General features: G+C 44.1%; 1 protein-coding gene across 3 annotated transcripts in view; it reads left to right on the top strand.

Annotated features, from left to right (window-relative positions):
* Positions 1-24481, top strand: part of LOC115203077 (centrosome-associated protein CEP250) — a 193935-nt gene that overhangs the window by 56185 nt on the left and 113269 nt on the right. For all 3 annotated transcript variants that reach the window (XM_029767425.1, XM_029767424.1, XM_029767426.1), the window contains exons 5-7: positions 10224-10335; positions 23206-23352; positions 23647-23751. In XM_029767425.1, coding sequence (XP_029623285.1) covers positions 10224-10335; positions 23206-23352; positions 23647-23751 — 364 coding nt within the window. The remainder of the gene's footprint in view (positions 1-10223; positions 10336-23205; positions 23353-23646; positions 23752-24481) is intronic.

Genomic DNA, 24481 nt, shown 5'->3' with positions numbered 1-24481 from the left:
GGGGTATCTGGGGTTCAGGTCCTCTCTAATGGCAGCCTTCACATCTCTAGTGATGGTGCTGTCTTCCTCACTTGGGGCCATGGATGGTAGAATCCTTGTTTTCAGAGGTAGGATCATGGACACAGACGGTGCAGTTTCAGTGCTCAGTAGGGTTGTAACCGTTTTGAGGGGTTTGAGCACCTGGAGGACCTCCTCTGCCACTTTCACATCATCATCAGATAAGGTGAGGATGTCTTTATATTTTTTCAGGGTCTTGTCTGTCAGTGCAGAGTAAACAGCTGTCTGCTGCTCAAGATAGCTCTCCAACATGACATAAGTGGAGTTCCATCTTGTTGTGACATGGTATATGAGCATGTGGGTCGGTAGCTGTAGCATTTCTTGCTTGGTCTTAAGCACATGAGCGGCTGTTGTGCTTTGGTGGAAAAGGGAAACCACTTTCCTGATCCTCCAAGGAGGCGGTCCATCTGGTTCACTGAGATTCCCCTTTGGGATGCTAAATTGATCACATGTGCAAAGCAAGCTATCTGTGGCCCCAGTCCAGCCTCTATCACTGCATTTACTTGGTTCTTGGCATTATCTGTGGTGATTGGGATATTGCTATTGGGCCTCTCTAGCTCCACTCTCCTAGCTGCTCCTAGCTGCTCCTAGCAGTACCTGCACCAGATTTGTGCCTGTGTGACTCTCATAGAGGGGGCGTGTCTGTAGCACCAGACTTCACATCTCTCACTCCTCTGTGGTGTAGTGAACAGTCACAGTCACGTAGCTTTCTGTTACCCTGGAGGTCCACTCCTCTGTGGTGTAGTGAGCAGTCACAGTCACGTAGCTTTCTGTTACCCTGGAGGTCCACTCCTCTGTGGTGTAGTGAGCAGTCACAGTCACGTAGCTTTCTGTTACCCTGGAGGTCCACTCCTCTGTGGTGTAGTGAGCAGTCACAGTCACGTAGCTTTCTGTTACTCTGGAGGTCCACTCCTCTGTGGTGTAGTGAGCAGTCACAGTCACGTAGCTTTCTGTTACCCTGGAGGTCCACTCCTCTGTAGTGTAGTGAGCAGTCACAGTCACGTAGCTTTCTGTTACCCTGGAGGTCCACTCCTCTGTGGTGTAGTGAGCAGTCACAGTCACGTAGCTTTCTGTTACCCTGGAGGTCCACTCCTCTGTGGTGTAGTGAACAGTCACAGTCACGTAGCTTTCTGTTACCCTGGAGGTCCACTCCTCTGTGGTGTAGTGAACAGTCACAGTCACGTAGCTTTCTGTTACCCTGGAGGTCCACTCCTCTGTGGTGTAGTGAACAGTCACAGTCACGTAGCTTTCTGTTACCCTGGAGGTCCACTCCCCTGTGGTGTAGTGAACAGTCACGTAGCTTTCTGTTACCCTGAAGGTCCACTCCTCTGTGGTGTAGTGAGCAGTCACAGTCACGTAGCTTTCTGTTACCCTGGAGGTCCACTCCTCTGTGGTGTAGTGAGCGGTTACAGTCACGTAGCTTTCTGTTACCCTGGAGGTCCACTCCTCTGTGATGTAGTGAACAGTCACAGTCACGTAGCTTTCTGTTACCCTGGAGGTCCACTCCTCTGTGGTGTAGTGAGCAGTCACAGTCACGTAGCTTTCTGTTACCCTGGAGGTCCACTCCTCTGTGGTGTAATGAGCAGTCACAGTCACGTAGCTTTCTGTTACCCTGGAGGTCCACTCCTCTGTGGTGTAGTGAGCAGTCACAGTCACGTAGCTTTCTGTTACCCTGGAGGTCCACTCCTCTGTGGTGTAGTGAGCAGTCACAGTCACGTAGCTTTCTGTTAGCCTGGAGGTCCACTCCTCTGTGGTGTAGTGAACAGTCACAGTCACGTAGCTTTCTGTTACCCTGGAGGTCCACTCCTCTGTGGTGTAGTGAACAGTCACGTAGCTTTCTGTTACTCTGGAGGTCCACTCCTCTGTGGTGTAGTGAGCGGTCACAGTCACGTAGCTTTCTGTTACCCTGGAGGTCCACTCCTCTGTGGTGTAGTGAGCAGTCACGTAGCTTTCTGTTACCCTGGAGGTCCACTCCTCTGTGGTGTAGTGAACAGTCACAGTCACGTAGCTTTCTGTTACCCTGGAGGTCCACTCCTCTGTGGTGTAGTGAGCAGTCACAGTCACGTAGCTTTCTGTTACTCTGGAGGTCCACTCCTCTGTGGTGTAGTGAACAGTCACAGTCACGTAGCTTTCTGTTACCCTGGAGGTCCACTCCTCTGTGGTGTAGTGAGCAGTCACAGTCACGTAGCTTTCTGTTACCCTGGAGGTCCACTCCTCTGTGGTGTAGTGAGCAGTCACGTAGCTTTCTGTTACCCTGGAGGTCCACTCCTCTGTGGTGTAGTGAACAGTCACAGTCACGTAGCTTTCTGTTACCCTGGAGGTCCACTCCTCTGTGGTGTAGTGAACAGTCACAGTCACGTAGCTTTCTGTTAGCCTGGAGGTCCACTCCTCTGTGGTGTAGTGAACAGTCACAGTCACGTAGCTTTCTGTTTCCCTGGAGGTCCACTCCTCTGTGGTGTAGTGAGCAGTCACGTAGCTTTCTGTTACCCTGGAGGTCCACTCCTCTGTGGTGTAGTGAACAGTCACAGTCACGTAGCTTTCTGTTACCCTGGAGGTCCACTCCTCTGTGGTGTAGTGAGCGGTGTTGTAGTTAGGGCAACAGAGGATGTCTTGGATATTTCGGCGACAATTTTGATATTTTCCTGTTCATAAAGATCTGGCACGATCTTCATACTGAAGGGGATTTCATAACGTGGCTCAAGCACTTTCACCATATTTTTAAACCCTTTGTTTTCCACAACAGAGTATGGCTTCATGTCTACAGTGATAAACATCCCAATAGGTTTGGTGATGGCTTCAGCTCAGTCTGATTCTGCAGCAAAGGGCTGCTTAAATGTCATGGTGAGAACACGTGGTGAGAACCCTGACACACCAGGGTGATGGCGCTTTATGTGTGGCCATGCTCCATGTATTTCCCTGATCATACGGCTTTCTTGTGGCACAACGCCTACACACCGTAATGGTGTTGTCCACCACCCTTCTTCCATCATCATATTTGACAGGGAAAGAGCAGTGACAGCCATGGCTGGCGGAGGAGTTGAAGAACTGGAAAAGCCTCCCGCTTCATTTAAGTCTCATGTATGGGAGCATTTTGGCTTCCAAATCAAATCAAATCAAATGTATTTGTCACATACACATGGTTAGCAGGTGTTAATGCAAGTGTAGCGAAATGCTTGGTCGGAACTAGAAGCACAAGCATTTCGCTACACTTGCATTAACACCTGCTAACCATGTGTATGTGACAAATACATTTGATTTGATTTGATTTGGAAGCCAAAATGCTCCCATACATGAGACTTAAATGAAGCGGGAGGCTTTTCCAGTTCTTCAGCTCCTCCGCTAGCCATGGCTGTCACTGCTCTTTTTTCTTTGCTTTTTGTAACGCGAGCATCCAGGATTGATTCGTTGGGATTCAACAGGCCCCGTTCACGTGAACAGTACACACAACTGCTTTTTTAAAATCATCACATCAACCTTCAGGCTTCAGAGTAAAACACAGCACACATCTGTCTTGTCTTTATCTTTTCACTGCAACTCTGCATCAAGATTTAGGGAATTATTACTTTAAAAAGTAACAGCAGCAGTAAAACGGTATTTCACACAATGATGGTTAAACTTTGCAATTGATCTGCGGTTCACATGCGTGCTGAACCGTGGGGGGTGATCCATATGGATCACGGATCAACTACGGTCCGTTACACCACTAGTGAAAGCTATGATCCCTTATTGATGTCACCTATTAAATCCACTTCAGTCAGTGTAGTTGAAGGGGAAAAGTCGGGTAAAAGAAGGATTTTTAAGCCTTGAGACAACTGAGACATGGATTGTGTATGTGTGCCATTAAGAGGTGAATGGGAAAGACAAAATATTAATATCCCTTTGAGCATGGTGTAGTTATTAATTACACTTTGGAATTGTGTATCAATACACCCAGTCACTACAAAGATACAGGCGTCCTTCCTAACTCAGTTTCCGGAGAGGAAAGAAACTGCTCAGAGTCCTGATTTTTAAACAGTTACAAAGTTTAATGTTTGTGATATGAGAAAACTGATGATCGATCAACAACATTGTAGTTACTCCACAATACTAACCTAAATGACAGAGTGAAAAGAAGGAAGCCTGTACAGAATAAAAATATTCCAAAACATGCATCCTGTTTGCAACAAGACACTTAAGTAATACTGCAAAAAATGTGGCCAAGAAATTAACTTTTTGTCCAGAATACAAAGCATTATGTTTGGGGCACTGAGTACCACTCTCATATTTTAAAGCATGGTTGTGGCTGCATCATGTTATGGGTATGCTTGTAATCGTTTAGGACTAGGGAGTTTTTTAGGATTAAAATAAATTAAATAGAGCTAAGCAAAGGCAAAATCCTAGATGAAAACCTTGTTCAGACACTGGGAGATGAATTCACCTTTCAGCAGGACAATAACCTAAAACACAAGGCCAAATCTACACAGAAATTGCTTACCAAGATGACATTGAATGTTCCTGAGTGGCCTAGTTACAGTTTTTACTTATATCGGCTTGAAAATGGCTGTCTAGTAAAGATCAACAATCAACTTGACAGAGCTTGAAGAATTTAAAAAATAATAATGGGCAAATATTGTATAATCCTGGGGCCTCATTTATCAATATTGCATAAAAACTATTCTAAAATACTTCTTACGAACAGAATGGATATTTATCACACAATCCTACAAGCGTCATACGCACACCGTTAGGAGAAAACCATTGATAAATACCAGTTGTTCTCAGCCTCCGTGCTTGTGCACGACCTTGGCTATTTGCATCTCGAAACACCCCTATTTAACCTTATGTGGTCAAAATCAACCCTTTAAAGCCCGTGGGGAATATACAACGCTGTACCATGAAATGCAACCCAATGAAAGCTATGAAAAAAAATAACATTTCTGAGATTGAAATGGAGGTGCTAGTGTCAGAGGTTGACAGTGAGTGAGAGATTGGCTCACTCAAGTGTGGCTTGACCAGTAGAAATGTGAAACATAGCTACAAAGGTAGGACCATTAGGACAATTCAAGTTTCTTTAGCAATGCCAAATATACTTCAAATGAGTAGGCAACACTCACCAATAAGTCATCCATGCGATGGTGTATGGAAATTGTATGTTACAGTTCGTTTTGCTGATGATTGCATCCAAAACATTGGCTCATCAAGGGATCTGAGATGCCGATTGGCAAGCTCCCGCTGAAAAAAACTGAGGGTGTATAGCACTTTGATGTGCACTGGAATGGCATGTGTTTGCCTTTCTAAAGCAGGTCTTAAATCTTCCCAAAAATCCTATATGATCGGTTTTGGGAAAAGATATCTAATGAGCCAATCCGTACTTTCTGCAAAAAAGTCCCCACCTGTCTCTAAAAATGCATTCTCTGCAAAATGCTGCGTGTGCCAAATCTTCCAACAGAGCAAGGTCAGCCATCTCTCATTCCATTTCCCATTATCTCAGTCTTTTATAGTATTTCAACAATTGTTTCACTTTCACATTTGCCTCTAATTTAACAAATTACTGTACTTTATATGGAATATTATTGTAACAAATGCAGTGATGTGGTCATATTATATGATAGGCCTATAGCCTGCTAAGATATGTTGCATGCATTCACAATTGAAATACAATGAAATAGAAAAATGATTTCATTATTAATGTCACAATTAGGGTTGGGAAGGGTTGGAAACTTTCCTGGAAATTTCTGAACATTTTCCGGAAATTTTCCATGAGAAGTTAAGCCCCGGAATCTTGCTTAAATTCATCATAAAGTTAGCTTATAACAGTGAACCTTTTTTGTGGGATACACAAAAGGCAATTCTAGGTCTTGTGGCATATTTTGGTTAAACTATCCCCAATTCAATGGAATTGCAACTCTCTGCATGCACAGTGCACTCTTCCATCACGTGCAGCGCACTCTTCCATCACATGTACAGCTGTTTCTCAAGATCTTGCACGCTTATGAGATGCTATTGAGCCCACACTACTACACTGTCTGAGCCAAGGACTACATGCTTTCTGGTAAGTTTTGATTACAATACTGGGTGGGGTGAATATATTTTATATGAGATACGTGATTTTTTGTTAACTAGTAAATAGTAGCCTACAGCAAAGTGTGTTTAAATAATTTTTAACATGTTAACAATTTCTGCTAGTTAGTTTTTGCTACCATGTGGGTTTTAGCTTGCTTGAGCCTGCTAACTGAGGAGTGTTAATTAACCTGTTTCCATACGTTTCATTTTAAAACATTTATCTTACAAAGGAGTTGTTTAGTCTAACTGCTTAATTATTTATCTGTACATGGAATTGTATTTTTTATTTTTTTTACTCATTTTTTCCTAATCTTTACAGGAAAATGCCACGGACACTATCTGATGTGTAGAGACATTTCACTGCAGCTAATGTAGAAGGAAAAGCTGTGTACATTTGCAAATACTATGCCAAATCATATGTGAAGAATGCAACAAAGATGCAGAATCATCTGGCCAAGTGCATAAAGTTCCCTCAGCGCTCACAACAAGCAACCTCTGACAAAAGTCCCTCTAATGGTATTAATAGTAATTTGCATATATTTCTGTAAATTCCCGTTAATTTCCATATATTCCCGTTAATTCCCACGGAAGGTTTCCACCTCCTGAATATTCCCCAAAATGTGCAACCCTAGTCACAATGTAAAAAAAATCACCATGCAGTATATTTTTCCCATTCACCAGGCTACGCTTGACAAGCAATTCACTTATTCCATCATTTGGCACTGCATACGAATAGTCATGTACATTTACGCACACTCAAGCAAACGTTCATATTGATAAATCTCACACTTCACGTGGAAATGATCCAACGTATGGTTTACGTACAGACTTGTGCCTACAAATGATTGATAAATGAGGCCCAAGGTGTGCAAAGCTCTTAGAGACTTACCCAGAAAGACTCAGAACTGTAATCGTCGCCAAAGGTGCTTCTGCAAAGTATTGACTCGGGTGTGAATACTTATGTAAATGAGATATTTCTGTATTTAATTCTCAATAAATTAGCAAACCTTTCTAAAAATATATTTTCACTTTGTCATTATGGGGTATTGTGTGTAGATGGGTGAGAAACAAATATATTGAATCCATTTTGATTTCAGGCTGTAACACGACATAATGTGGAATAAGTCAAGGGGTATGAATACTTTCTGAAGGCACTGTATTCTTGTCATATTCACCAGTCAGGTCCATTACATTCAAAAGTTACTTGAAGTTCACCCCAAAGCCGTAAACACGGGCACCCTCATAGATATCATCCTAACCAACTTGCCCTCTAAATACACCTCTGCGGTTTTCAACCAAGTTCTCAGCGATCACTGCCTCATTGCCTGCATCCATAATGGGTCAGCGGTCAAACGACCTCCACTCATCAATGTCAAACGCTCCCTGAAACACTTCAGCGAGCAAGCCTTTCTAATCGACCTGGCCTGGGTATCCTGGAAGGATATTGACCTCATCCCGTCAGTAGAGGATGCCTGGTTATTTTTTTTTAAATGCCTTCCTCTCCATCTTAAATAAGCATGCCCCATTCAAGAAATTTAGAACCAGGAACAGATATAGCCCTTGGTTCTCCCCAGACCTGACTGCCCTTAACCAACACAAAAATATCCTGTGGCGTTCTGCATTAGCATCGAACAGCCCCCGTGATATGCAACTTTTCAGGGAAGTTAGAAACCAATATACACAGGCAGTTAGAAAAGCCATGGCTAGCTTTTTCAAGCAGAAATGTGCTTCCTGCAACACAAACTCAAAAAAGTTCTGGGACACTGTAAAGTCCATGGAGAATAAGAACACCTCCTCCCAGCTGCCCACTGCACTGAGGATAGGACACTCTGTCACCACCGATAAATCCACTATAATTGAGAATTTCAATAAGCATTTTTCTACGGTTGGCCATGCTTTCCACCCGGCTACCCCTACCGCGGTCAACAGCACTGCACACCCCACAGCTACTCGCCCAAGCCTTCCCCATTTCTCCTTCTCCCAAATCCAGTCAGCTGATGTTCTGAAAGAGCTGCAAAATCTGGACCCCTACAAATCAGCCGGGCTAGACAATCTGGAACCTTTCTTTCTAAAATGATCTGCCGAAATTGTTGTAACCCCTATTACTAGCCTGTTAACCTCTCTTTCGTGTCGTCTGAGATTCCCAAAGATTGGAAAGCAGCTGCGGTCATCCCCCTCTTCAAAGGGGGGGGACACTCTTGACCCAAACTGCTACAGACCTATATCTATCCTGCCCTGCCTTTCTAAGGTCTTCGAAAGCCAAGTCAACAAACAGATTACCGACCATTTCGAATCCCACCGCACCTTCTCCGCTATGCAATCTGGTTTCAGAGCTGGTCATGGGTGCACCTCAGCCACGCTCAAGGTCCTAAACGATATCGTAACTGCCATCGATAAGAAACAATACTGTGCTGCCGTATTCATTGACCTGGCCAAGGCTTTCGACTCTGTCAATCACCACATCCTCATCGGCAGACTCAGTAGCCTTGGTCTCTCAAATGATTGCCTCGCCTGGTTCTCCAACTACTTCTCTGATAGAGTTCAATGTGTCAAATCGGATGGCCTGTTGTCCGGGCCTCTGGCATTCTCTATGGGGGTGCCACAGGGTTCAATTCTTGGGCCAACTCTTTTCTCTGTATACATCAATGATGTTGCTCTTGCTGCTGGTGAGTCTCTGATCCACCTCGACGCAGACGAGACCATTCTGTATACTTCTGGCCCTTCTTTGGACACTGTGTTAACAACCCTCCAGATTAGCTTAAATGCCATACAACTCTCCTTCCGTGGCCTCCAACTGCTCTTAAATACAAGTAAAACTAAATGCATGCTCTTCAACCGATCGCTGCCCGCACCTGCCTGCCCGTCCAGCATCACTACTCTGGACGGTTCTGACTTAGAATATGTGGACAACTACAAATACCTAGGTGTCAGGTTAGACTGTAAACTCTCCTTCCAGACTCACATCAAACATCTCCAATCCAAAGTTAAATCTAGAATTGGCTTCCTATTTCGCAACAAAGCATCCTTCACTCATGCTGCCAAACATACCCTCGTAAAACTGACCATCCTACCGATCCTCGACTTCGGCGATGTCATTTACAAAATAGCCTCCAATACCCTACTCAATAAACTGGATGTAGTCTATCACAGTGCCATCTGTTTTGTCACCAAAGCCCCATATACTACACACCACTGCGACCTGTACGCTCTCGTTGGCTGGCCCTCGCTTCATACTCGTCGGCAAACCCACTGCTCCTTTGCACCCCATTATTTCTATTTCTACTTTGCACTTTCTTCCACTACAAATCTACCATTCCAGTGTTTTACTTGCTATATTGTATTTACTTCGCCACCATGGCCTTTTTTGCCTTTACCTCCCTTATCTCACCTCATTTGCTCACATTGTATATAGACTTATTTTTCTACTGTTTTATTGACTGTATGTTTGTTTTACTCCATGTGTAACTCTGTGTTGTTGTATGTGTCGAACTGCTTTGCTTTATCTTGGCCAGGTCGCAATTGTAAATGAGAACTTGTTCTCAACTTGCCTACCTGGTTAAATAAAGGTGAAATAAAAATAAAAAAACAGTGAATGCTAGAGATGGCTAGCTATGCTAGCTATTCTACCTGTCTTTTGTGATGAGTGCTGAAATGCTAACAGTACACCCTGCACATGAAAATGCATATTTTTAAGGGGTATGCAGTAGGTTGATAATGATATCACTAAAGTATGTTGTCTCAGACTTTTCAAACAACATTCCCAGCTAATGAGAAAACAGTCATTTAAGAGAATGAACAAGATTTAACAAGGCAACTCTGGGTCTAATTTGAATGGGCGCCAACTGCAGATTTTGTGGGATTTTTACATCCGTTCCCCAGTACGACCCACGTGGCCGCAGTGAATGTCACTCCGTGAGGGACTATAAGATCCCAAAAGAATATGACAATAAATGCTTGTTGATAGTCAGATTTTCTCTGCGCTGTGTAGGTTTATTGCTAGCATATGATATGCTAATTGAGGGTGAAATTGACTGTAGCTATACTCCTGATTCTGATTGCATAAACAACTTTTTACAGATGTACTTTGTTTTCAACTCATTTTCTACTTGTATTTGTATTCACAGTGGGGAAATGGCAGACCATTACAGGGATGTGCAGGCACACCTGCCTACCCAGGATGCTATGCTTCAGCATCTCAAAGAGGCCTGTCTATCTCAGCAGGAAGCCCAGGTTAAAGTAAGTATCCTGCACCTCCACTCAGCTCCATTCACTGTTTGAAACAACATCAGAGGAACTGGCCATTACTGCGAGGAGTGGTAGACTACTGACTCCTACTAGTTGTGTATTATGGAGACTGAGTTAATGCCCACTATTCATGCTGTCAGATTGACCGAAGAAAGGCCAATTATATTTTCCACCAAATTTTACATAGATGTACCCCATCTCTCATTGTGTGTGTGTGTGTGTGTGTGTGTGTGTGTGTGTGTGTGTCTACTTGACTGCACTGGACCCCTCTCGGAGCACAGTACATATCCCAGACCTCTCACGCTTGACAAACCAGAGACAAAAAGTGCCAGGGGGTGAACACGTCCACTGGCTGCATTTTGCATGCACCACCTACCAGAGTAGAGTGGTTGGATACCCACACACACACACAAACACACACATCTCTAATGAGTGTTGGCCTGAAACACACACCACCCCTGGGGGAGCCCGGCACTCTGTTATGTTAACTATTCCATGCAATCCCCACTAAAGTAGTGTAAGCAGAAAGTTGAATTATTCACACTGGTGGGGGGGGGGGGGTCGGGTAATTAATAGTGTCTTGTACTTCCTCCATAATTCATTGGCGTTAAAGGCCTGGTGTGTTTTTGTGTGGTAAACAGAGCTGGCACATGATGTGGCGAGAGATGAGGCAACATGACGGTTGTGCCCAGAATGGTCATGTTCTCTCATTTAGCCTGCGGGCAGCTGGGGTGACAGAGGGTGGTGTGGAAGGAGGGGATGGGATGGTGGTTAGGGTTAGTCTGCTTCACCTGGTCTAGTAACTTTACCCCTCCCCCACCTCTGCCCTTACTCCGACCCCCATGGCCATGTCATGAGAGGACCTATGCCATAACTAGGTCACCACCTGTATTTAAAATTGATTCAATTTAGATCTTTTTCTGACTGGCCTACACACAATAACCCATGTCAAAGTGGAATTATGTTTTTTCGAAATATTAAAAACATTTATAAAAAATTTAAATCTGAAATCTCTTGTCAGTAAGTTTGCAACCCCTTTGTTATGGCAAGCATAAATAAGTTCAGGAGTAAAAATGTTCTTAACAAGTCCCATAATAAGTTGCATGGACTGTTCACTAATAGTGTTTAACATGATTTTTGAATGACTACCTCACCTCTGTACTCCACATATAGAAAGTGTTATGTTTGGGGGCAAATCCAATACAACAATTACCACTCTGCATATTTTCAAGCATAATGGTGGCTGTATCATGTTATGGGTATGCTTGTAATCATTAAGGACTGGGGAGTTTTTTAGGATAAAAAATAAATGCAATGGAGCTAAGCACAGCAAAATCCTAGAAGAAAACCTGCTTCAGTCTGCTTTCCACCAGACGCTGGGAGATTAATTCACCTTCCAGCAGGACAATAACCTAAAATTGCCAAATCTACAATGTAGTGGCTTACCAAGAAGACCGTTAATGTTCCTGAGTGGCCGAGTTACAGTTCTGACTTAAATCTTAAATCTTCAGCAAGACCTGAAAATGGTTGTCTACCAATGGTCAATAACCATTTTGAAAAGAATAATAGGCAAATGTTGCACAATCCAGATGTGGAAAGCTCTTAGAAAGCTCTTAGAAAGCTCTTAGAGACTTACCCAGAAAGGCTCACAGCTATAATCGCTGTGAAAGGTGCTTCTAGAAATTATTGACTCAGAGGTGTGAATTCTTATGTAAATTAGATATTTCTGTATTTAATTTTCAATACATTTGGAAACATTTCTTAAAACATGTTTTCACTTTGTCATTATGGGGTATTGTCTGTAGATGGGTGAAAAAAAGAAGAATCTAAATTCAGGCTGTAACACAACAAAATGTGGAATAAGTCAAGGGGTGTGAATACTTTCTGAAGGCACTGTATTATGTTGAGTACATTCTCTGAACATATTGTCAACATAATGTTCTGAGAAGGTTACAAGCCAACCATGCATTATTTCCATTGTACAACGTATCGAATAGATTTCAGTTAGATGATACATGAGCCTGTTTTATTCCATTAGACAAGGCAGAGAAATATTCATATAAATGATCCTCATCCTCATATTGCATAACTTCTAGTGATTAGACCATGATGGTGTTTGTTATAGAATTTGCAAAAGGGTCCTGGTAATTTGGATAAAAGTCTTAATTGGCGTGTGATAGATTGACTGGGCTCAGAGTTTAGACGGAAGTCTGCAGACGATGGCAAGGCTTTAGAGAGGCTATTGATTGTACATACTTACAAACGCTCCCACCCAAACTAAGAGGAGGGCTTTAAAGTGCAAGGCAAATTAGTCACGACTTGTCAATCATTTACACTAAGATGTATGCTGAGGGATTCGCTGCTTCAACTCCAGACTGCTCTGTTTGATGGAAAAGAGAAAAGGCTGATTTCAGAGGAATCTTTATAGATCTGTGTTTTTACTAGAACCCCCTCTGTTCAGAGACAAATGGGATTAGCTCAACTAATGGAACTTCTGGATCTGAGCACTATGTCATCAGTCTCTAAGTGGTTATTGGACCAGAATGAAGTAAGGGACATTCTGTGTTGTGGGATTCTTCAACCGTACATCACACATACCAACACGTACACATACCATGTAATATGCTCGGCTGTGGTTAGAACTAGTGAGAAACTGCCCTTTTGGAGAAGCTCAGAGAACTATCAGTAACAGTACATTAATGTACACACACATTTGTACATTTCTCTGTGTAACTGCTTATGTCTACTGGAGAGACGAGCAGAGAGCTGCAGTACGTGGGCGCTCTCAGCGCTCTGATTCCATCTGTCAGGTTCCTCCGGCCCACTCCAGCCCACCAGGCCGACCCCTCCCCACACAGCCCACTGCTCTATACAACAGAAGACGTCATCCCAGAGCTGTTTAAAAGGTCAGCAGGACTACACTACAGCCAGCCTTGACATTTGATTGGCAGAGGTAAATATCTCAGAGTGGTTGAGATAGGCCGAGTCCTCGTGCACTGCTTCAAAGAGCAATGTGAAGGGGAGATACGCTGGGTTGCTTCCCCTGGGGGAACTCCTATTCACTGGGTCTATACAGCTTTACTGAAGCTGTATAGACCTTTGGGGTTATTATTAGTCTCTCACTACAGACTACCTACCGTTCATTGTCTCTGACAGCATCCTGTTTTGATATGCAGATATATGCTGGCCGGTCAAATTGTTAGTTATGTTTATGTGGAGTTGGACAACCTTGAGAGGTTTGTGTGTACGTGCGTTTGTGCGTATAGTTAAATGTTTCATCTGGTGTGGGTGTGTATTGTGTTGTGGCCTCAACAAGGACAGGAGGGCACCGTGGTGGGTCATCTGGGCTCTGCCGCCTGCCAGTCCCTTCCCCTCCTTTCCGCCGCCGCCTCTCCAGCCCGCTCCCTCTGGCCACCGCCTTGTGTGCAGCGTGCTCTGGCGGCTAAAGGCGCTCGTTAAAGGCCATAACTTATCTCACGTTTGAAGCTAATGGGAGGAATACTGGCCGCAGTGAAAAAGAAATGACATTTCTCCCCCCCTCTCTCCCTGCCCTCCTAACCTGCAGCGTAATATAGCAGCGGTGAGGGTATGCATTACAGATCTGAGGCCTTAGAATTTATCTGTGCTGCACTACGCTGACTGATGCATTTGAAAATAATGTACTGGAGCCAGAGCATAACAGGGACCCCGTAACTAATGGAGAGCTCTCGCCCCGTGGCCGCCACTGTATATCATTCAGCAGTACTACCTCATCAAGCCCCGGCTCTGCACACAGTCCTCTGCAGGCAGGCAGACAGGCAGACAGACAGGCAGGCAGGCAAGGCTCCCAGACCAGCAGCTCACTGGCTACAGCAGCAGAGGACCTGCAATATATCCCCTCCCTCTCCGTCCTTCCTTCTTTCTCTCTTTTTAATTCTCATTCTCTCTCATGATGCCCTCTTACTAATTAATACATAAGCCTACCTTCATAATGTGCTGTCGTTGCTCTCTGTGAACGAGGAACCGTAATAACTGTTCAGATTGATGCACCTCTGAAGACCATCATTGTGTTTCCTTCATAATAACTGAGATGTTTTGAGGCCTAGTTACTGAGTCATTTTCATTTGACCAATCGGATATCAGAGCATAAGACATACTGTATCTGCGGCATTAAAACGAGTTTAACATTTTTGACACCTGCATTAGTTAAGTGAAATGTAACATTTTATTTAATTAGGCAAGTCAGTTAAGAACAAATTCTTATTTACAATGACGGCTCCTACTGGGGAACAGTGGGTTAACTGCCTTGTTCAGGGGCAGAACGACAGATTGCTACCTTGTCAGCTCAGGGATTCGATCCAGCAACCTTTTGGTTACTGGCCCAACGCTCTAACCACTAGGCTACCTGCTATTATAGTATTTTTAAATAAAAAAGTAAAGTAGAACAAAAACATACAAAAAATATAAATAAGAAGATCACGAGAAAGTAAGTAAGCTATATACAGAGTCAGTTCCAGGGTTAATTCCAATACCATATTTACAATGTGCAGGGATACTGGAGTGGTAGGTTTAGATATGTGTAGGGGTAAGGTGACTAGGCAACAGGATATATGTACAATGTACAGTGGGTTGTTCTCTATAATGGTTGAATATTGAAAAACATTTGAAAGATTGGTGGAGTGGGCCAGATCAGAGTAGATAAACAGAAATATCACTTTTCAAGCATAATATAACTGCTTGATCATTTATCTTTTAGGCCCCCTATTTCCTCTCACTTGTTTCACCTTCCTTTTCACTGCTCATTTTTATTTAATGGTGTTTATGTTTAATAGCTGTATCAGACAGCAGCCACTCACTGCCCTTTTCCAGCCAAATCAAGGGAAAGAAAGAGGGAAAGGCCAAATGAATTCCATCCAGCGAGAGGTCAGAGAGACAGACAGAGAGTGCATAGCAATTGTTATGTTCGTGTGATGAGAGACGGACCAAGGCGCAGCGTGCTCTGAGTTCCACATCTTTATTTTTGTGAAACTTACAAAACACAAAGGAAACAAACAACGAACCGTAACATAAGAGGTGCAGCATGCACTAACTCAAAATAAGATCCCACAAAACACGGTAGGAAAATGGCTGCCTAAATATGATCCCCAATCAGAGACAACGATAAACAGCTGCCTCTGATTGGGAACCATACCAGGCCAACATAGAAACAGAACAACCTAGATAACCCACCCTAGTCACACCCCGACCTAACCAACATAGAGAATAAAAGGCTCTCTATGGTCAGGGCATGACAGCAATGCCTTTTCCCCAGTAGGCAGTGGGAGATACGATGCTAATAAGATCATAAGAGGAGAGGCCGGACCCCCGGGACGACCATAAAGAGTTTCAGTATATATTTTTTAAAGAAAACGCCCTGAAAGAATTATGATGTCTGCTTTGAAATGCATTAATAATCGGGAGTGGACTGTTTTGTTCTAGGATATGAAATAGGATTGAAATTCTCTAGTCTTGGGGAGGGCAGGCGTGGGCGAGAGGGGGGTGGTGGTGGGGAGTTGGGGCCTTAGAGAGATTTAAAGGAAAGGCAGAGGGTGGAATGAGAAGTGTGTTGGTGTGAATGAGGTTGAGGAGGCCTCTTCCTTCCTGCTCTCCTTCCATCTGCATTCCGTCCAGGTGTACAAGGCAGGGGGAAGAGAAGACAGGAAGAGGCTCTCATTATTTCTGGTTTTCGTTTTCTCTTAATGGAATGTTCTGGATGGTGGTGGGTGTTTGAACCCTCTGCATGTCTCCCATGTTCCTCCCTCCGTGATAACACCTGTTCTCTAACAAAGATGCCTCTGACTCACTCTCAGGAGGAGAGGAGGAATATGAGGAATATTTGAACAGTTAACAGTTATCTAAGAGCATGATGAAAAAGACTTGAAAGCTTTGTCTTTCTCTCCCCTTCTATCCTAATTGGAAATTCATTGAATACCTGATGAAATGAAAACGGAAGGATGTGTGCCGTTTTTCTCCCTTTCTTATATAATACATCAGAACATTTTGGTGTTGTTGAGTTTATAATACAGTAGAATCCTTATTATTAAAGTGTAATATAATTATAATACTTTGTAATTGGAGAATGCATTGCGGTGTATAATGAAGTGCAGTCTCAAGCAGATTTTCTGCCCCTTTTGATGTATGAAGGTCAGACGTCAACATTCCAGCTGCCTAATCTCTCTGTATAAACATATAGGCAACGGCTCTGGGCTGTTTCCATACTGAAGACCTGACCCACTGTCTACCACAGGGGAAATACCTGTTTGTCATCACAAATACATAATTCACTTAAATTCATTTTAGTAACTCGGCTGGAATCTTGGTATGGTATTACTAATTAGATTATCCTTATTGGATTGTTTATTTGGTTTCGGTCCTAATCAATGCATTTTTATTCACTTTCATTCTATTTTGGCACATCGTCAAGTGTTATGATCCAGATATCTGTAGGACTAGTACTTTATATGGAGACAGATGGCCCGAGGTCCCTATAGTTGGTTGGATTGACTGAGTGATTGATGTAAATAATAGATTGGCTCATCCATCCTCCAGTAGTTGTGAGGATCCAGGGAGAGAGCTCCAGGGCTTGGCCATGTGTCCATGTCACTGAGAGGCAGGCAGGCAGGCAGGACGCCCGGACAGACTGGGATTTCATTGTGACTGAGCATGTGCGGCTGGCTGGTGGTTTCAGTGTTGTGACAGGCTAAGGCATGCGGGTGGCCAGCCCAGGGGAAGCGGTCGATCAGGTCGGTCAGACCTGTTTTCTGACTGACTTCCTCTGTGAGGGGAGATGGGCTGTGTGAGGTGGCACTGACCAGGACAGAGAAGGTGACCCTGGGGAGGGAGTATAGGTACTGTAGGCAGAGCAGCAGGTCATCACTGAGCCACTGACCAGTCAGTCCACCTAGAGGGAGATGGAGCCTTTAGTAAGCCCATCATCACTCTGTGTTTGACTCTGTCTGGACACGGCCTGGTTCTGTTTCAACCCCACACAGAAACCTCTTCAGCAGCAGCCCAATGGTTGAACTTCAGTTAGTATGGCTCTAAAGCACTCTTCACTGGGCTGGCAACCTGGCACTCTCACTAAGCAAACAGTAGATGGGCTCTACCCTTCCCTGCCTGAATAGTCCTCTCTCATGGCAGTGTGATCCAGCCAGCCAGGTCCACCTAAAGCGCTGTAATGGCTGTGTGTGAAAAGGGTTTGCTGGGAATGGTTTTAAACGGTGGAGAGCTCTGAAGAGGCTGACGGTCGGACAGATATCACCTAACAGCCTGCCGTTAAAAGGTTGACTGTGCTGCGCTGGAATGGAGGTGTCCTATAGTCGGCCCAATTTCAGCTAATCCACCACGCCTGATTGTTTGCTGAAGTGCACATTTGGGGTGGACATTCATTAGCCCTCCACTGGAGGTTTATACCATGATTTCCTTTATTTTGGCCTTTTTCAACAGTTTCTTTTTTTTTTTACATGGGCTATCATAATTTCCCCAAGCTACTGAATCTCATCTACTCTGGCTTAATTTAGACCGTCCTCCCAACATCAGAGTGCATATCCTATTTTTTGGGGACGCTTACAAATAACATGGAGCATCTCAATGTGAAAGCATTATCCAAATTGCAATTGGTAAATGTTGCGCTAGATTTATTTTGGTACCCCATCTGCAACAGCCTCAGTACCCAGACACAGCCTCTGCCCCCCCTCCCCCCCGGCCTGTGCTTTGATGTGGGTTATCAGTGAGCCCCATCGCCCCCGTCCCCCGCCACCCTCCCAGCCCCTCCATGTCAGCACCTTTTGATGTAGCCTATGTGCACTTCCAAATATCATTTTTAATAAGGAGTCATTATCATTTAGATTTCTTGCTGAATGAGAAGAGTGACCTCTGGTATTTATCTGGTGGTGGGGGGGGGGGTCATGGTGATGATGTGTGTATGGTGCTGTGGTAGTGGCAGGCAGACAGATATGGCTCATTGACATTAAGCCAAAATGCTTACTATGTGCATTCTGGGAAGATTAGGTGGAAGCCACTTATATGGGGAGCTGTATACGGTGGCAGTCATTCACATCTCTTTTCTGTCTGGTAATCAGAATGTCTTCTCTAGCAGTTCCCTGAACAAGTCCGTTTGGGTCCAAGCACTCTAGTCTGCATACTAGTAGTTCAATAAATCAGTAGTTATTTAGAACGTACTATAGATGTAGCTTGTTGGAGATGCGTGTGTGTACGTATGTGTGTAGTGGTGGAGAGACTTATTATGAAGCTCACCTTCCCTGAATAAAGGCATTACAGAGTAGGTTGGGGACGGGCCTTGGCTGTGTTGGGATGTGTAAGGCAGGGAGGGTAGCAGCTGCGCCCTCACACACAAGGCTCCTCTAATTTGGCAGAGCTCACCATGGACTCCCTCCACCTCGTTGAAGGAGAGTCTCAAGAACTAATATCATCCTATTTTTATCAGGCAGTGAGTGAGCGGAGAGAAGTCCCAAGGCCCTGACAGGACAAAGAGCCTCTCCACATGCCTCCCTCTTTAATATCTTTCTGTGGACCAGGTCGCAATTAGCATGTTAATGAAGGGATCTGAAACCTCTAAAGATCAAGACAATAGGAGTCGTTTCTGGGCGCCTGAAGATAACAAATAACCTTTAACGGAAATTACCAGATGAAATGTACAGTGTTTATCGTGTGAAATACCCTATTTTAAGAGTAATCTAAGAAACGCTGGCGTTAATCTTTTTCTTTATGCTTTTGAGCCCCATGCCTGCCTCTAGCTTATTTTGGTTAATTACATTGAGGACACTTTATGCTTGTCTCTTTTAAAAACGCCTTGCGGTTATCTGCGTATTCTCCCTGCCCTACTTGATGTTGGTGCTGGCTAAGCTGTGAGAGGCTCATTTAGGAGCCTTGGTGCTGCAGCTTTGTCACAGTGGTGAGAGATCAAAGAGACCCCTAATGCTCAGATTCAGGAAGAAGAATACCAAAATCACACTGGTCCTGGGCAGGCCTGGTGTTGGTAGCATTGGGTCAAACTCAAGATAATGAGGAGTGTGTTACAGCCCCTTTAAAACCACACAGCTTGTCACACATGTCCATTATGCAGTGGGAACCTGCTGGACTGGGCTGACCCTGTGTAGGAGTAGAGGGTTAGTATCTGTACAGGTGGTAATATAATAATATATGCCATTTAGTAGACGCTTTTATCCAAAGCGACTTAGTCATGCGTGCAGACATTTTACATATGGGTGGTCCCGGGAATCAAACCCACCATTTTGGTGTTGCAAGCGCCATGATCTACCAACTGAGCTCCTGAGGTGGTAGAGGCAACAACAAGGTTGATGCAACGGTCCGATGTGAACAAATAAATGGGTTGAAAGGCAACCCCTGGCAGAGGGCAGGTAGAGGAGTGAGCGTAGGATGGGGTTGGGAGAGGCAACACGGCTGGGTTCAAAGCACCTGTGTGAAGACGACACTGGAAGGACTGTCCTCTACAGAGAACCCCTGATTCACTGTTCAGTCAGACCAGTTAAGCAGAGGCTTCCTGGAAACACACACACACACACACACACACACACACACACACACACACACACACACACACACACACACATACACACATCAACCAGGCTGAGACGGTACCCTGCAGCGTCAGCAGCACCCCAGCTCTCTGCATGAACTGCCCCAGGCCACAGATACAGACAAGACAGACAGGCCTCTCTACTCCTCTCATCTACCACTCTCCCCCCTATCTCCTCTCCTCCTTCTCTCCATAATTTCTCCCCATAATTTCTCCTCCTCCCTATCTCCTCTCCTCCTCCCCATCTCCTCTCCTCCCTTTCTGTTCTCTTCCTCCCCATCTCCTCTCCTCCTCCCCATCTCCTCTCCTCCTCTTTCCCATCTCCTCTCCTCACTATCTCTCCTCCTCCCTATCTCTCCTCCCCATCTCCTCTCCTCCTCCTCCTCCCTATCTCCACTCCTCCTCCCTATCTCCACTCCTCCTCCCCCTCTCCTCCTCCTCTATTCCCCATCTCCTCTTCTCTCTTCCCCCTCCTCCCTATCTCCTCTCCTCCTCCCTATCTCCTCTCCTCCTCCTCCCTATCTCCCCTCCTCCTCCCTATCTCTCCTCCTCCCCATCTCCTCTCCTCCTCCTCCTCCCTATCTCCTCTCCTCTCGTCCTCCTCCCTATCTCCTCCCCTCCTCCCTATCTCCTCCTCTCCTCCCTCTCCTCCCTATCTCCTCTCCTCCTCCCCATCTCCTCTCCTCCTCCCCATCTCCTCTCCTCCTCCTCCTCCCTATCTCCTCTCCTCCTCCCTATCTCTCCTTCTCCTCCTCCTCCTCCTCCATATCTCTCCTCCTCCCTATCTCTCCTCCTCCCCATCTCCTCTCCTCTCCTCCTCCCCATCTCCTCTATCTCTTCCTGTCTCTTACTACTAGCTCAGTGTTTTCCTCTTTATTCTCTCTGTCAGTCCATGCCAGTTGAATGGATTTCTAATATCTGTGCATGGACATGGTTGTGTGTATGACTCTATGCTTATAAGAAATAACCTTTTCAATCAGGGTACATAATGTAGTTATTATACAAAATGTACATTGTATGCGTGCGTGAGAGAGGGGTTTGTACACCCACATTTTCCATGGAACTGAATTCTTCAGATACCTTCCCAGTTTAGCCCTGGCAGGTAAGACCTCACACAGATGTCAGGTGAGGTAAAGCTGCCCCTGTAATATTGCTAGGAGGTGGGAATAAAACGGTGTGAATTATCTGTCAAAGCATCAGCCCAGTGAGCTGTGTGGCCAGTTCATTAAACTGCTGACAGTACCATTAATATTAGTGTGCCTTTAAAACCCCAGCATCAAATCAGAACCACCCAGGGAGATGTGAGGTGGTTCAGCTTTTAGAGGGGAGTGATCTGAATTGTAATGGGCTGTAGGAGGATAGGTGGTGGAGGTCTATAATAAAGTCTCGTTTAAAACCTCTTTTTGGAAATGGGAATTATATGGCACTGCTGGCATTATAGAAAGCAAACCTTAGAAAACTGGTAAGATGGACATCTCATGAGATACCGGAATGAATGTTTATTATCATGCCAAGCATTAGGCTAAAATGTCCCTGATGCACAACTTCTTGCCTAATTATGATATTGAAGAAAACAACTCCTGGAATTTCCATCACATTTAGACAGTGTGCATTTGGTGGTTGCCACATAATATGTTTTCTGTGATACAATTTTCCAGGTAACTAAAAGATGATAGCCTCGTAGTGTGCATTCTCTTGCAGTAACCTGCACCAAAAGATAGCCTATTCTTGTGTTTGCTTTTCATATTCGATGCGAGAACTTACCAGCATACTTTCAGGACATGGAGATTACCAAGATTGTATGCTGCGTGTATACAGAACGAAATGCATTTTTTCGTGTGAAAAACAGGACACAAATGTGTTGCTTTGATGTTAGCCATAAAACCTTTTTTTTTTTAAGGATGAATACTTTGGATGTACACAGAGTGGTGTGACAGTTGTAGAGCGCCCTCACCGTTGCTGTCCAGCAGTGCCTGGGTCCACACATTTACCATATATCCTCCCACCACTCTGTCTTCCAGAGTAGCTTTTATTCTCCTCAGAGGAGGGAGAGATGCCTCTTGTTCTCTTTAAGACAGATTTTTAATACTGTTCCTCTCCGACTACATTTGTAGAGAGCAAATGCTTTAATGAAATATGGGACAAACACTATACACATCATGTTTTTCATCTGTATTAGTATAGCCTTGAAATGGACTCTACAGCACATCATTTATCTGATATAGTCCTGTACTTGCTTTTGGACTGTCTAAAAAACACTGCGCATTGCTTTCAAAATATTTATTCCATCTAGTATCTTGGTGAATTTACATGAAATTAAATAAGTTATGATATTCATTTGATAAGCAACTGAGGAGTATATAATTGGGACATCCAGGGAAAATGAAATCTTAATTATATTCGCTGCCACTTACCATGCTGTGTCAACTGGCTGGTGATAAAGAACAGGACATGCATTTTATCTGTGTAGCATTGTTTGATTACACATCTGTCTGTTGGGTAACTTGGATTAATTGAGTTTATAAAATTAGAAGTTTTCTTCATGAATTCAAATGTTTCCTTTCTTACATCTTGGAAGTTCTCAACACTGTCAGTTGTATTGTATAGTAAGCATGGCGTATAGCAGGATTTGATGCATGTATTGTGTTGAGGTCAGCTATTGTACTGTGATGTACAGTTTCATCTTCCAAAGCCTATTGAATTGTAACACATTTGCTTCTGGGTGACTGGCCTTGCTTTCGTCTACACTGTGACTCTTAATAGCAGAGGCTAATTTGGCTATGGGAAATGGATCCAAAACTAACCCAGCAACAAGCAGCAGTGGAGCTAAGCTTTTCTGGGAAATTGATATGTACTGTATCTTCTGCCACAAAAAAATTTAATCTTGTACCTGAAATTGGCACATCTCCTTTGAGCCCTCTTGATAGTTCGACATGTGAGTACAAACTGTATTGTATTTGGTGTTTTACTGTAATAGATGACATTGATGTTCAGTTGCTTCTGGGGACTTTCAATAGGCTTTGTGTTTTAGTTTAGTGCTGCAGACTTCCAATTATATGAAAATCAATCCCTGTTTCTTTCCTTCCTTCCTTGAAATAATATCTTTCTGACATGTTCAGACATGACTTGATTGGCAAAAATAATAGTGGAATCCTTGCTTTCACCTAACCTACTGTGTGAAAATGGTGATTACCTCAAGGGAAGCTGGATGGATGGAGGGAAAGGAGGAGGAAAGGAAGGAGGTAAACATATATCAAATCAGGCCTGTGTTTATCTTGTATCAGGTAGAGGAGCGTGAAGCCCAGGTCCAGGAGCTGCAGGACACCATCACAGAGCTGCACCAAGAGATGACCAGGAAGGACCAGGACAAGCTGACACAGCTGCAGGAGCTGCACCAGCTGGAGAGCAGGGTGAAGCAGCTCACTGACCAGGTAGGGCTGGGGAACTATTACCACCCAGACAGGTCTAGTTCAGGACTGGCCAATTCTGTTGGGAAACACTTGCCCACTTCTGGTCAAGATCAAATAGAACTAGTAAATCAAAATGTTAACCTCATTTAACCACTTTTAATCTCATTTTAAACACACTATTGACTGAGTATGCAATTGCTTCATCAGCATAATGAAACCAGCATTGGTCTAATCTAGAGTGTATGACACAGTTGTACTTGTAACCCATTGGTGTGGTACAGTGAATGATGTGCTGTGTGGTTGTCTTGATGGCAGGTCAGGAGCTCCGAGGAGACCATAGGCCAGCTGAGACAGGAGGTGGCTGTTAGAGTGGGCATCAGCAGCGCTACCCTGTCTAGGGATGTGAGCACAGCAGGGAAAGTGGGTTAAAGCACAGTGTTCATGCATATACTGTACATGTACTGTTATATGTTCCACAGGTCATGATCTACTACTTGACCTACGTTTAATATAGGCTGTAGGGTCTAACAATGCATCAGTAAACATATAATGAACTTGGATCCACTCTGGGCTTTTCCAGTCTTAAATATTCATCCAAATGTCATTTCTCTGTGCAAACAAATGTGTTACTAGGTGATAGAAAATGATAGAAATGTAAGCTAGTCCTTTAAAGTTCCAGTTATATTGTGTTAATTTTCTCTATTCTAAGACTCATTGACATTTCATCAGTCATCCTGTTGTTATTAACATTCCTATACAAGCTTACGCATTCACACATAAATCACATTAGACCCTCATTTCCAGATGAATGCGTCCGTACATGGTGACTCAGTCTCTCACATGGTCTGTCTGTATGGTCTGTCTGTATGGTCTGTCTGTATGGTCTGTCTGTGTGGTGTCATGGGTTGGAGATCATGATTGCCCTGTAAAGCTGGAGATCTTTGAGAGCAGTGTTTGCTGAGAGGGACTGTAATGATGGCACATGTGGCCTGGGTTCTGATGGCCCCAATGTGGGAGCCAGGGCCAGTCTGAATAGCAGCTCTGTCCCCCTCTCTCCACCTAACTCTTGACGTCTCCACACACCTGGCAGGCAGCCCAGAGACCATGATGGGAGTCAATTAACTCTAATGAATTGTAATATTGTGCAATT

This window comes from Salmo trutta, chromosome 12 (assembly GCF_901001165.1).
Source record: "Salmo trutta chromosome 12, fSalTru1.1, whole genome shotgun sequence".
NCBI classification, from domain to species: domain Eukaryota; kingdom Metazoa; phylum Chordata; class Actinopteri; order Salmoniformes; family Salmonidae; genus Salmo; species Salmo trutta.
This window is presented reverse-complemented; position numbering and strand designations above follow the sequence as displayed.